The sequence below is a fragment of the Panthera pardus genome, unplaced genomic scaffold, assembly GCF_024362965.1.
Source record: "Panthera pardus isolate Hobbes unplaced genomic scaffold, ASM2436296v1 HiC_scaffold_13, whole genome shotgun sequence".
NCBI lineage: Eukaryota > Metazoa > Chordata > Mammalia > Carnivora > Felidae > Panthera > Panthera pardus.
In genome coordinates, this window is record NW_026526688.1 from 148,389,457 (window position 1) to 148,401,542 (window position 12,086).

The following is a 12,086-nucleotide window of genomic DNA, read 5'->3' on the forward strand; positions in this document are numbered from 1 at the left end:
CCCTGAATTCTGCTTCTCCTCACTGTGCCCTTGAACACAGTAGCTATGTTGTGCTTATCTCTCCTCTTTAGTCTCTGACCATCTCCTTTCTCCTCCTCCTTAATGAGAAGTTGAATGTGTGCTATGTTCCATAATGTTTTCTAAATAAACAGCATGAATTACCTCATGTAATTTTTCATGAACTCTTGGAATTTGGGGGCACAATGTTCCTAAGTGCTGAATACTGCTTTTATCAGACATCTGGATGTGTGAATCTCTAGGTCATGTCCAACATCAAGAGGTCAGTCAGTTACCTAGAATTACATTCATTCAATTCACTAATTTAGGGGAAAAGGATGAAATATAAGAGGAAAGTAGAGTAGGTGATTATTGGGTTGCTCTTCCATAGGTAAGTAGCAGTTTCCAGAGTCATAATGATATTAAATTCTGGAAAAGGTATGATTCTGGGATTTTTTTATCAGGTTTAAAGCCTAAGATACTAATCAAATTTGTTTGAAACCACCTAACACATAATAATCATTCATTCAGTCACTCATTTATACATTCAGATTTCTTTCTGTGTGCATATACTCACACACATCAACACACACCTACATACAAATATGTAAAGCATATTAAGTGTCAGTTCTCCTGTTTTCTCAGAATTTCAGCTGAAGCTCCAAAGCTGAGAAAATAAGTAAGAAGTCCTCCCATAATCACAGGTGAAAGGGGGAAAATTAATATTTTCTGAGTACAGTAAAACCTTGGATTGTGAGTAACTTGTTCTTCAAGTATTCTGCAAGACTAGAAAACATTTCTAATAAATTTTGACTTGATAAACGAGCGATGTCTTGCAATACTAGTAGCACGTGACAGCTAACCTCACATGGTCACAACTGAGGCAATGGTTCTTGAAATTCGCTTTGATATACAAGTGCTTTGGATTATAAGCATGTTTCTGGAACAAATTATGCACACCAACCAAAGTTTTACAACGTATTTTGTATGGCCAGCTATCTTAATTATGTTATTTCATGTACTTCCTTCAGAAGTTCTGAAAGATAAGTATTGTTATCTATGTTTTACACCTGAGAAAACAAATTTCAGGTTAAGTGACTTGCCAAAGGCTCAAAACTACATTGAGAGCCAGATCTGATGGAATCCAAAATCTGTGCTCTAGTTTTTACAGGATGCTGCCTCCTCAAAGCCGCCATACGTCTTACTAGGGAGCTACCCTTTTAGGTGATGACATCCACCTCTCTATGTAGCTGTGACTTACGGGGAGTGTGCACTTCATGATATCTGCCACTAAATAATTTTGATTCTAAGCGGAAGTGCATCAGAAGGAGTCTAGCTGAATGGGCCTGGGGGTAACAATGAGATGATATGTCAAAGACAGGTACACACTTTAGGTCGTTAGTCACAATCACCACACTCACAAATCCAATGACAGTGTATCTTTATTCTCATTTTCCAGAGCTATTCTTTATCAATGCAATCAGTGATCTAGTTGATTCAGTGATACTAGCTTCATTCTCATTCTTGTGACTTTCTAGATTATGCAATGATAGGATATTTGAAAAGAAATATAATTTTGTAAAGACGGGACTTATTAAATGATTGTATTATTTTCTATGACTTACTTAAAGAGTGCAATGCTATTTGTAAGTAAAAAGAAATTCAAGAGAAGAGTTTTTCATATATTTCAAAGAACTGGTATTAGCATTGAGAAAGCAAATAGCCTAAAGTGATATCCGAGGCACCGCCACTTCTTTTTCTCTGAAAAATAAGATAGGAGTATATTTTAATACCGGAGTGCTGATGCATAGGGGCACTTGTACCCCAATGTTTACAGCAGCACTTTCAACAATAGCCATATTATGGAAAGAGCCTAAATGTCCATCAACTGATGAATGGATAAAGAAGAGGTGGTTTATATATACAATGGAATACTACTTGGCAGTGAGAAAGAATGAAATCTGGCCGTTTGTAGCAACGTGGATGGAACTGAAGAGTATTATGCTAAGTGAAATAAGTCAGTCAGAGAAAGAGAGATACCATATGTTTTTACTCAAATGTGGATCTTGAGAAACTTTAACAGAAGACCATGGGGGAGGCGAAGGGGAAAAAAGTTACACAGAGGGATGGAGGCAAACCATAAGAGACTCTTAAATACTGAGAACAAACTAAGGATTGATGGGGAGTGGGGGAGAGGGGAAAATGGGTGATGGGCATTGAGGAGCGCACCTATTGGGATGAGCACTGGGTGTTGTATGGAAACCAATTTGACAATAAATTATATAAAAAAGGAGTATATTTTAATACCAATAGACTGTTTTATGTAATATTTTCTAGATATTTTCCAAAATGCTTAACAAAAAGTTAGAAAACTTAACCTCTGGCACTGTTGTCACCTAGAGTAAAGGTCACACTATACTGAAATATTTTAGTATTTCTGATTAAATAACTTGAATTGAGTTGCATTATACAAAATGTCACATTATAAAAGTGACTTTTCTAAAGAGGTGCTAAACTATTCAATTCTGGTTGGATTTTTGTAGATTTTTTTTCAACTGAAGAATGCTAAGTATTCATTTTCATAGAAGGAGGAATCAGAAAAGACTCTTAGCAGGGAGGAGATTTCAAAAAAACCTTTGCCTTTTACTTTTCCCTTGAGGCCAGATTGTTTGCTTTTTAGTGTCTGCTCTTTATTACTTGGTGCCATTCCAGCTTGCCCTTCTATCAAACACCCATGAGCCTCGGTCAACCAAGCCCATTAGGACAGGTAATTAATTAAGGTTATATTTGATAGAAAAGTCATGGAATTTTTAATTTCCATGAGATTGTGCAATTTTTTTTAACCCTTGGAGACTTTATTTCATTCCAAGCCAACACAGATGTATTGGCAAAGTTACTTCTACCTTGCAAAGCAAAGTGATGATTTAGGAGAACTGATTCTATATTGTGTTTGTAGAATGTCTTTTACACATTTACTACCTATGTTTTCAGAGTTAATACCAAACATATAGCATAGGCATACATGATTCTCAAAAATTTATTTTTATTTTAAAAAACATTGCTAAAGTCCCCCAAATTATTAGCTTTGCAGGACTATCTAAACACTAACTTCCCCCCTTTTGATAAGACCTCTTCATTAGTTCCCCTGACAGTTTTTTGTTTCTCTTTTAATTTAGGGTATGTCATGGTATTTAATGCATGCCTCTTGGCAAATACTTACCAAAAACTCTGAACGATTAGGACACCATCTTATGGTTCCTTTTGGTAATCAGTATTGGCCTAGTGAGAAAAGGACATTCACAAGAAGTTCTTATTAAATAAAAATTAAATTGTATTCTAATTAATTGATTATGAATAATCAATTATTGGCCTCCCTATTCAAGGTAAAGACCACATATTTTACTATATCATTACCTCTCTCATTATTTCCATGACTAAGTCCTATAAACATTAACTTTATATTTTCTATTAGATAACAATTTCTTACATAAAATGGATCTTTGTTTACCTTCTTTTCCATCACCTGCGGGGTAATAGTTGGGTCTATAGCAGGAGCAAAATAATTTGTAGTGCTGGGTTTTTGTGAAGTAGAAGGAATGAAAAGTCCTCTGTTGGCATGCTTAAAGTTTATCATTTCTTTTTGTGCTCCTGCTGGCTATGAAGAATTAGAAAGAAAACTAAGTGGTTACTGGTTCAAGTATGAGGTCAAAATTGGGAAGAATATAAAGCAATAGGATTGAGATGCAAGGGATGCAAAGGATTGAGAAGTAAATGACTTCATTGGTTTTCTAGGTTACAATCTATCATAGAAAGACTATAAATAAATACCAGCAAACATGGATGTCTCTTGATACCTGATTTTAAGTGAGTGTACCTAGGAGTGTATCTTATATAGAGTAGTAAATATTTGGTAATCTGCATAAATTGAATCTTGACTGGCATAAGATTATGGGTGGAAAGAGGAATAATTGTTGATGGAAAAATAATAATAAAGTTTTCATTAAAATGCACAATAGTGCGGGAACCTGTAGGTTGTCAGTTGCTGATTTCTGGTAGGTAGCACAGTGTGGTGAGGAATCTTACCATCACAACAGTTTCAGAAGCTGTGTCTGTGAAGGGATCTAAGGCTAGTTGCTGCTGGACTCCCGGTATAACCTGAAAAATTGGAAAGTTTTTAAAAAGCCTAAATTTTTCATCTATAAAATAGTGGTTTTACATTCAAGGCAGTTAACACACGTCTCAACTTCTTTAATTTCAGTTTCTTAAAAACAAACATAATCATTTAGATTCGAGAAAGAGAAAAGTAACTTGTGACATGGGACATACAACTCTGCTTGTGTTGTTAGGAGCTTGCTGGACATTCTCTGCTGGGCTCTGGTGTTCTGTTGAATATTAACAACCCTGCAGAACACCAACATCAGACAAGGTCATGTCTGAACATGATGAAGTACAACAAAAACAAGATCACTCTGTAATTTTGTGTAAAGCAAGGTCACCATGCTAGCCACAAAAATACCAGGTATCCTCATATCCTGGATAATCTGAGTAAGTCTTCTTTTTTTTTATGAATCATAGCCTTTGCCTTGCTTTGTTGTTCTTATCTTCTAGGTAAGAATTGTTTAATTAACCAGTTGTAGAACTATCAATCATTTCTTGAGAATACCGAATTCAGAGTGAACCATTACTTCCTGAAGTCTCCCCAAAATCACCGGACAGAAGCCTAGAAGAGTCACCTTCCTATTAAGACACCCCCAGGGGTGCCTGAGTGATTCAGTTGGTTAAGTGTCCAACATTTGATCTCAGCTCAGGTCATGATCTCATGGTTTATGGCATGGAGCCCCATGTAGGGCTCTGCACTGACAGCACAGAGCTTGGGATTCTCTCCCCCTCCCTCTCTGCCCCATCCTGCTCATGTGCTCTCTTTCTCTCTCTCAAAATAAAGAAATAAACTTAAAAAAAGATTTATTAAGAAAAAAAGACACCCAGAGTTCCCTATGTGTGTCCTCCGCTGTTGCAATGAGTAGATAAATCTAATTTTGTTCAACTATGGTGGTGTTCCTGATGGGTTTTGGATGAAGGGCACTGATGGATTTAATAGGTCATGAAGCAAGTCATTTGAAAAGTTAGTTTTGTTTTTAAAGAAAAATATGCATTACTTACAGGTTCTACTTGTACTGGAATATATCCAAATTGGGTATAGAATGGCATCTGTCAGATTTTTGGAAAATGTGTTAGATTTGTTGTATGATTTTTTCATAATTTTATAATAAATGATGACTTAAAATTATATATAATATTGTATTATATTATAATTATATTACATACTTTTTAAATAAAAGTTCATATCTTCTAGGTGATAAAAATTATTGATAAATTGCCAAGCATCTTTTTAATACTGTATTATTCCTAGCTTAAAATTTCCCCTTTCTCTCTAAATTAACACGTCTCAGAATTACTACTACCAGTCTCTTAAAGCATAATTTTCAGTTTTCTCTAATTTAGTTTTAGAGTGGTGATAAACTACTAAAAATTTCCCCCATTCTAACTAAAAGAAATCTAGTTATGTATGTGCCACCTGGAATTACATTAGAATTCCAAAAATGTATTGCAGGGCCACAAAGCTCAATATAAAGTTATCTAATTGTATCTAGTGATCCTAGGTGCCGTCTGTCATGGGGGATATTTATTTATTTATTTTTTAATAATAGCCACATGTAAATATGACAAGAGGGATGCTGGTAACTTTTAAAAAATTAGAAGATTTTTTCCAAGATGATGCAACCTTTGGCCTCTGATTTTACTGAAGTCCACTCCCTGACTTCGTTCTTTTTAAAATTCAGCTTCGAGCACTTCCATCTTAGTGATATGTTAGGAGAATGCACTATATCTTTTTGTCACCATCAGTCTGGGCTGTTGACTTTTGCAGTAAATATACTCAGATATTCTCTTCTCTGAAAATTTACTATAACTTCTCTATTCTCAGGAGGAACTAGTCAGATTACAATTAACTAGTAGTTACCTGCTCCTCAAATTGCTGTTGTCCTGTTTGTGGAGGTGACTGTGTGGCTGTCTGTTGAGGTTGTTCCCAAGGTAGGAGCATGTAGACTGGATAGTACTGAAACATCTATTTGTAAACAGAAAAGTACATAAGAGCTTCCATTAGATCCACATAGGTCTTTAAAAAAGTCTTCTAGGGGCGCCTGGGTGGCTTGGTCGGTTAAGCGTCCGACTTCGGCTCAGGTCATGATCTCACGGTCCGAGAGTTCGAGCCCCGCGTTGGGCTCTTTCTGACAGCTCAGAGCCTGGAGCCCATTTCAGATTCTGTGTCTCCCTCTCTCTCTGCCCCTCCCCTGTTCATGCTCTGTCTCTCTCTGTCTCAAAAATAAATAAACGTTAAAAAAAAAAAAAGTCTTCTAATGTCAATATTGTTTTACAGCTGATATATATATATATATATATATATATATATATGCATAAAGTAGTCCTTCTTTAAGCACATATATGCATATATGCATAAAGTAGTCCTTCTCAGACTTTAGAAATAACTCATATTACACATGATGCTGGACTTTAAGATTGCACTTAACAGAAGACCATGGGGGAGGGAAAGGGAAAAAAAAAAAGTTAGAGAGGGAGAGAGCCAAAGCATAAGAGACTCTTAGAAACTGAGAATAAACTGAGGGTTGATGGGAGGTTGGAGGGAGGGGAGGGTTGGTGATGGGCATTGAGGAGGGCACCTGTGGGGATGAGCACTGGGTGTTGTATGGAAACCAATTTGACAATAAATTTCATATTAAAAAAAAAAAAAGACTGCTTGGTCAAACACATTAAGGAAGTAGTAAAATAACAAGATTTTCAAAAATGGCACCTTGGGCCTTACATAAAAACTGTAGATTTTATATACAGACATCATGTACAAATTACTTTGCGAATATCTAAGAAGAGAATAGTTTAGCAGCATTTTCCATATTTTGTGAGAATCACTATTCTGCAGGATATGGTATTAGAAGTTCTATGATAAGGAACGAATTCTCAAGAATGTTTTGCTTTAATAATTGCCATTTTGAGACAATCCTTATGCATTTTTAGAATATTGGGCAACCCAGAAATAGACAAGGAAATGCTTTAACTGCAAGTTTAACATGCCACACATTATCATATATTGGCTTCCATTTATAGCTGTGTGTGTCTACACATGTATACTTGTTTACAGAAAATGGGGACCTTAGTATGTACATAGAGTTTAGTATGCTGTTTTGTTTCCTTGCATAATTAAATAAGAGACAATAATAGATATAAGAGTTAAAAAACAAAAACAAGTGTAGTTTGAGAAGTACATTTTATGCAGTGGTTCTTACTTTTGGCTATGAGTTAAAATCACCTATTTAGCATTTTAACAGATAATCATACTTGGGATCTACTCATCAGGTCTTGATTCATTAGGTGTGGGCAGGGTCTGGGCATTTGTAATTTTGAAAATTACAGAGGGTGGAGAGCCACTGGTTTAGTGGTTAAAAGAAGGATGAAGAATTATATTCCCAGTCATCTATTTACTTCCATTAGGATTGGGAATTTAATCTCACTAAGACTTAGTTTCCTGATCCTTAAAATGAAGCAGTTTCACTTACCAAGTATAGAATGAGGTAATGTCTAGAAGTAACTTTTATTTTATGATAAGGGTGGGACAAAATTACATAATTATGATTACATGGGAGCCAAGTGGTGTAACTTTTGATGAAATGGTCAGTTTTCTGCTGGTGAATGATTTATCTATGTCCCTATTTCTTTGAACCTAGTTTATTATAAAATTAATTAAACTAATCTTAAGAGGGTTTTTCGTATTACTCTAATGATTATACTAGTTGGCATTCATTTTTTAAGATCTCTTATTTAATAGAAATCACCATTTGATTGTAATATGAAGTTAAATTGAAAATACACACAAGAACCTGGAAATATTTTGAGCAGAGTGCCATACTGCCAAATAACATGGTAAGCGTTTTTTTATCTCTTCATCATATCATAATTTATCAATTTAACACATCTACCTCTAAAACAAAATTCAGGGTTGGAAAAAGTCAGCCTACAGTATTTTTTTAGTTCCCAAATGCCAGTACAAATGCCATGCAGAGGGAACGTGACTTACGGCTTGGTGAGCTCCTTTATTCCCAATACACTAATGCCCTGGAAACTCGGGAATCTCCTTAGCTGTTCTTCCTTCAGGAGTTATTATGTAAGCCTAAAATTAACAAACTGATGCAATCCCAGCAATGGTGGCACTAGACAGAGATAATTGTATAAGTTTCATAGCCCTGCTATAGGAGTCAGAGCTACAAATATAAAAGAAAGCATTAGGTGGAGAGTATATATAGCCATCTGTCTGTAGGAGTGACAGTATTCCATTTATTTACCTGTGCTTGCTCTTGAGGCATTTTGAAGGAGAACACATAGGGCATAACCTGCCGAAAAAAGGTATAAAAAATTATACTTGACTTTTGAAAATATATTTAAAAAATATTTTTTAATGATTATTTTTGAAAGAGAGAGAGAGACAGAGTGCAAGCGGGGGAGGGGGGGAGAGAGAGGGAGACATAGAATCCAAAGCAAACTCCAGGCTCTGAGCTATCAGCACAGAGCCTGATGGGTGCGAACTCACAAACCAGGAGATCATGACCTGAGCAGAAGTTGGATGCTTAACTGACTGAGCTAACCAGGTGCCCTTAAAGATATATTTTTTAGATGTTTACTTATTTATTTTGAGAGAGAGAGAGAAAGAGAGAGAGAGAGAGAGAGAGAGGATGCACACTTATGAGCGGACACACATGAGCAGAGGAGGGGCATAGAGAGAGAGATTGAGAGAGAATCCCAAGCAGACTCTGTGCTGTAGTGTACAGCCAGATGCAGGACTCAGTCCCACAAACCATGAGATCATGACCTGAGCCAGAATCAAGATTCAGATGTTTGAGGCTCCTGGGTAGCTAAGTTGGTTAGGTGGCCAACTTTGGCTCAGGTCATAATCTCATGCTTGGTGAGTTCGAGGCCTGCATCAGGCTCTGTGCTGACTGAAACTCAGAGCTTGCAGTCTGCTCTGGACTCTGTATCTCTCTCTTTCTCTGCCCTATCCCACTCACACTGTCTCTCTCTCTCTCTCTCAAAATGAATAAAACATTAAAAAATGTCAGATGGTTAACCAACTGAGTCACCCAGGCACCCCTGTACTCGACTTTTTAACATAAAATTCCGGAGCTGTTTTTCTTAGACCTAGCCACTACATGTGTAATTTATATACAAGAATTCTGTGACAACAAAAGGGTATCTATTATGTGTATGTCATTAATGAAAATTGTTTCTTTTTTAAAGATGAAATTTCTCTAATTATCTTTTCTAAGACTTGTTTTATCACTTTTGATTTGTGACTGTGATATAATAGCTGATTTAAATAGCTTTTTTTTCATGTGAGAAATCAGAAAAGATAGGGAAGTACTTCCAGTGATGGTAGAGAAAATTATGAGAAAGAATTCTCTCTCAGTAACCCCTGTCTTATTTTAAAGAACTCCTGTCTTGTTTTTTGTTTGTTTGTTTGGATTTTGTTTTTAAGAGATAGAGAATGAGCAGGGGAGAGAGAGAGATCATGACCTGAGCTGGAATCAAGAGTCAGACGTTTAATTGACTGAGTCACACAGGCACCCTGCTCCTGTCTTATTTTAAAGCTGATTCATAATTCATTTTCACATTCAAAGTGAGTTACCTCTCCAAAGAATAATATGGGAGAGGCTCTACTTACATGATTAGAGCCCTGTTGGGTCTGTGGTGATGTTTGAGGCTGTGAGGGGTCCAGCTGTCCCACCTGAGTTCCCTGGGCAAAACTGACCCATCCTGGGAAAGGTGTCTGATTTGGGAACAGTCCAGCCAACCGGTCAAAAGCTGATAAAGAGAATTGGGAGAGCCCTGGAATTTGAGCTTGCTGCTGCTGTTGTAGAATCCCAGAGAAAGGAGGAATCCATGAATTAAATGGGCCCTGGGAGGACATGAAAGAAAGGAAGAATTTCTCTTTCATTTCAGAAAGAATTTAAAATCAGTCCTGAGCAAGAAAAGGACAAAATGTAAACGATTTCTGCAATTCTACTGCAGCATTATAAAAAAGGACAGCATTTTAGGACATTATGAGCTGTGCAAATAGCATGACCAATGCTGAATTCCCAGAGATCATAAAAAATATGGGGCAGAGTGAGGTGGATGAAGGGTATGGTTTCTGCAGTTGCCAGACTGGTTGTAAATCTTCTTCTTCAACTGAGTATGACTTTGTGTAAATAGTTAATTTAACTATCTCATAGTTGTGAGAATTTGTGTCTGGTATGTGTCAAGTTCTCAGTAAATAAATCTTAATCAGATTACAGCTTTTACTTTTGTCTTCAAACAAAGGTCATTAGAATATATGGGATGAATCCATAACCTTGATAATTGAGATTTCAGAAATGAAATCAGAAAACATTTTGTCCTCATACAAACTACTGTAAAAAAATGTCATAGGCAAATCTTCTTAGAATAATCAAAGAGGTACCTGAAACTGTAGTGGCTGAAGCTGAGCAGTATTAAGATTCAGAAGTAACTAGAAAAGGAAAGATAATATGAAAACCAGATTATTACACATGCTAAAACGATTAAGAACGATGTTTACTACAAATAAAGAACAAGTCAGAGCTGACTGATCCGTTTCCTGCTAGTGGTGTTTTCTCACTAAACTTATGCTAAATTACTGTGATTAGAGATTAGGATTTAACCACCTCTCCCCTGCTGTGTATAAACTTGCAAAACTTCAGCCCATTCCAGTGGGTTAGCCACTCACTTTATGCTCTTAAACTCCTATACACATCTGTATTAGGTGCTATTAGAATAAAAATATATATGACATACTATCTCTGCCTTTAAAGAGTTTACTGTCAAACAGGGGAGCAAAATGATATTCTAGAAATAACCTGGTACACCCAATAAACATCAGTATTGGAAGTGTATTTGGATATAAGAGCTAATGGATAGGCATGCAGGGTAAATTAATGAAGGCTTTTATCTCCACTCTACTGGGTTTCCATAGAAAGAAACAACCAAGATGGAGAGATCGTTGTAAGTATTTCAACTAACCTCATTGCTGTTGCTTGCAGACATAAGGCGCTGTGGGATAAGCTAAAAAATAAACAACAAACAAATGGTGAAAGAAGGATTTGTTAAAGGTTCCCCACAATGGTTTTAGTTATACCATGAGATCACTTACTGGGGCTGACATTGTGGCTCCCAGAAGCCCAAGAAGAATTATAGTTTTCATTTTCAGATGAAATAGCTAGAAAATAAGTTGTAAAATTGACCTTTAAAGAGAACCTCTGTGTAAAAATCATGATAACAATAATTTGTTAGTATTGTTCCATCAGAGGAGTGGTTGGGTGAATTCTATAGTATTTACTTATATATTAGGATTTAAAATAAAAAAGGCATACTTATAAATATCTATAACAGACCTTATTCTTTTTCTCAGAGCAGCTCTTTATAAAAACCAGAATTGTTTGCTTCTCCTCTTAGCTTGACCAAATCGTTCATTTGGTGGCATGTGATGTAGTTGAATGAGTTAAAGAACAAGGTGGCATCCTCCCTTGCGATGTTTTGTACTTAAGGGGATGGGTCCTTCTGATCATGAGAGGCCCATCAGTAGGTCTTTATGATAAAGATAATTTTAATGTCTGTTTAATGTAGTAGTAAAAATACTACAATAAATATCTGACAATAGCAGTCTAATAACAGATAAAAGTTCATTTAAAAATCTAATGACATTAAAGTATCTTAAAACTAGGCAACTGAGTCAATATTTTTCTAATTTGGGGAAAGATTATCAAATAAAACTGTAATATTGATTTATAGTGTAACGCATGGAAGCATATTATATCTTGTCCTCCAGATGTAAAAACTCCTGCCCTAATTCAAATTACTGACCTACATAAGCATTTAGGGTGACCCTGGTAGTTTATTCTACAGGAGTTGACTGATTTGGGCCCTTAAAATTATGAAAGCAAATATTTTGGTATCTTACCTTAATCCTTTGC

General features: G+C 36.0%; 1 protein-coding gene and 1 long non-coding RNA gene across 2 annotated transcripts; both read right to left on the reverse strand.

Annotated features, from left to right (window-relative positions):
* Nucleotides 1-1,421: 1,421 nt before the first annotated feature.
* Nucleotides 1,422-3,278, reverse strand: LOC109275386 (uncharacterized). The gene is made up of 2 exons (XR_002084105.2): nt 3,218-3,278; nt 1,422-1,758 (listed from the first exon to the last, which is right to left on the reverse strand). It is a non-coding gene; the product is annotated as an uncharacterized LOC109275386 (long non-coding RNA).
* An 81-nt stretch (nt 3,279-3,359) lies between these two features.
* On the reverse strand, nt 3,360-11,328 carry ODAM (odontogenic, ameloblast associated). The gene is made up of 10 exons (XM_019463045.2): nt 11,267-11,328; nt 11,137-11,178; nt 10,559-10,606; nt 9,782-10,015; nt 8,409-8,456; nt 6,017-6,121; nt 5,158-5,205; nt 4,081-4,152; nt 3,506-3,652; nt 3,360-3,371 (listed from the first exon to the last, which is right to left on the reverse strand). Exons 1-10 carry the CDS (start codon nt 11,315-11,317, stop codon nt 3,360-3,362), a joined length of 807 nt encoding a protein of 268 aa, XP_019318590.1. The 5' UTR covers nt 11,318-11,328.
* Between the last annotated feature and the right edge of the window lie 758 nt (nt 11,329-12,086).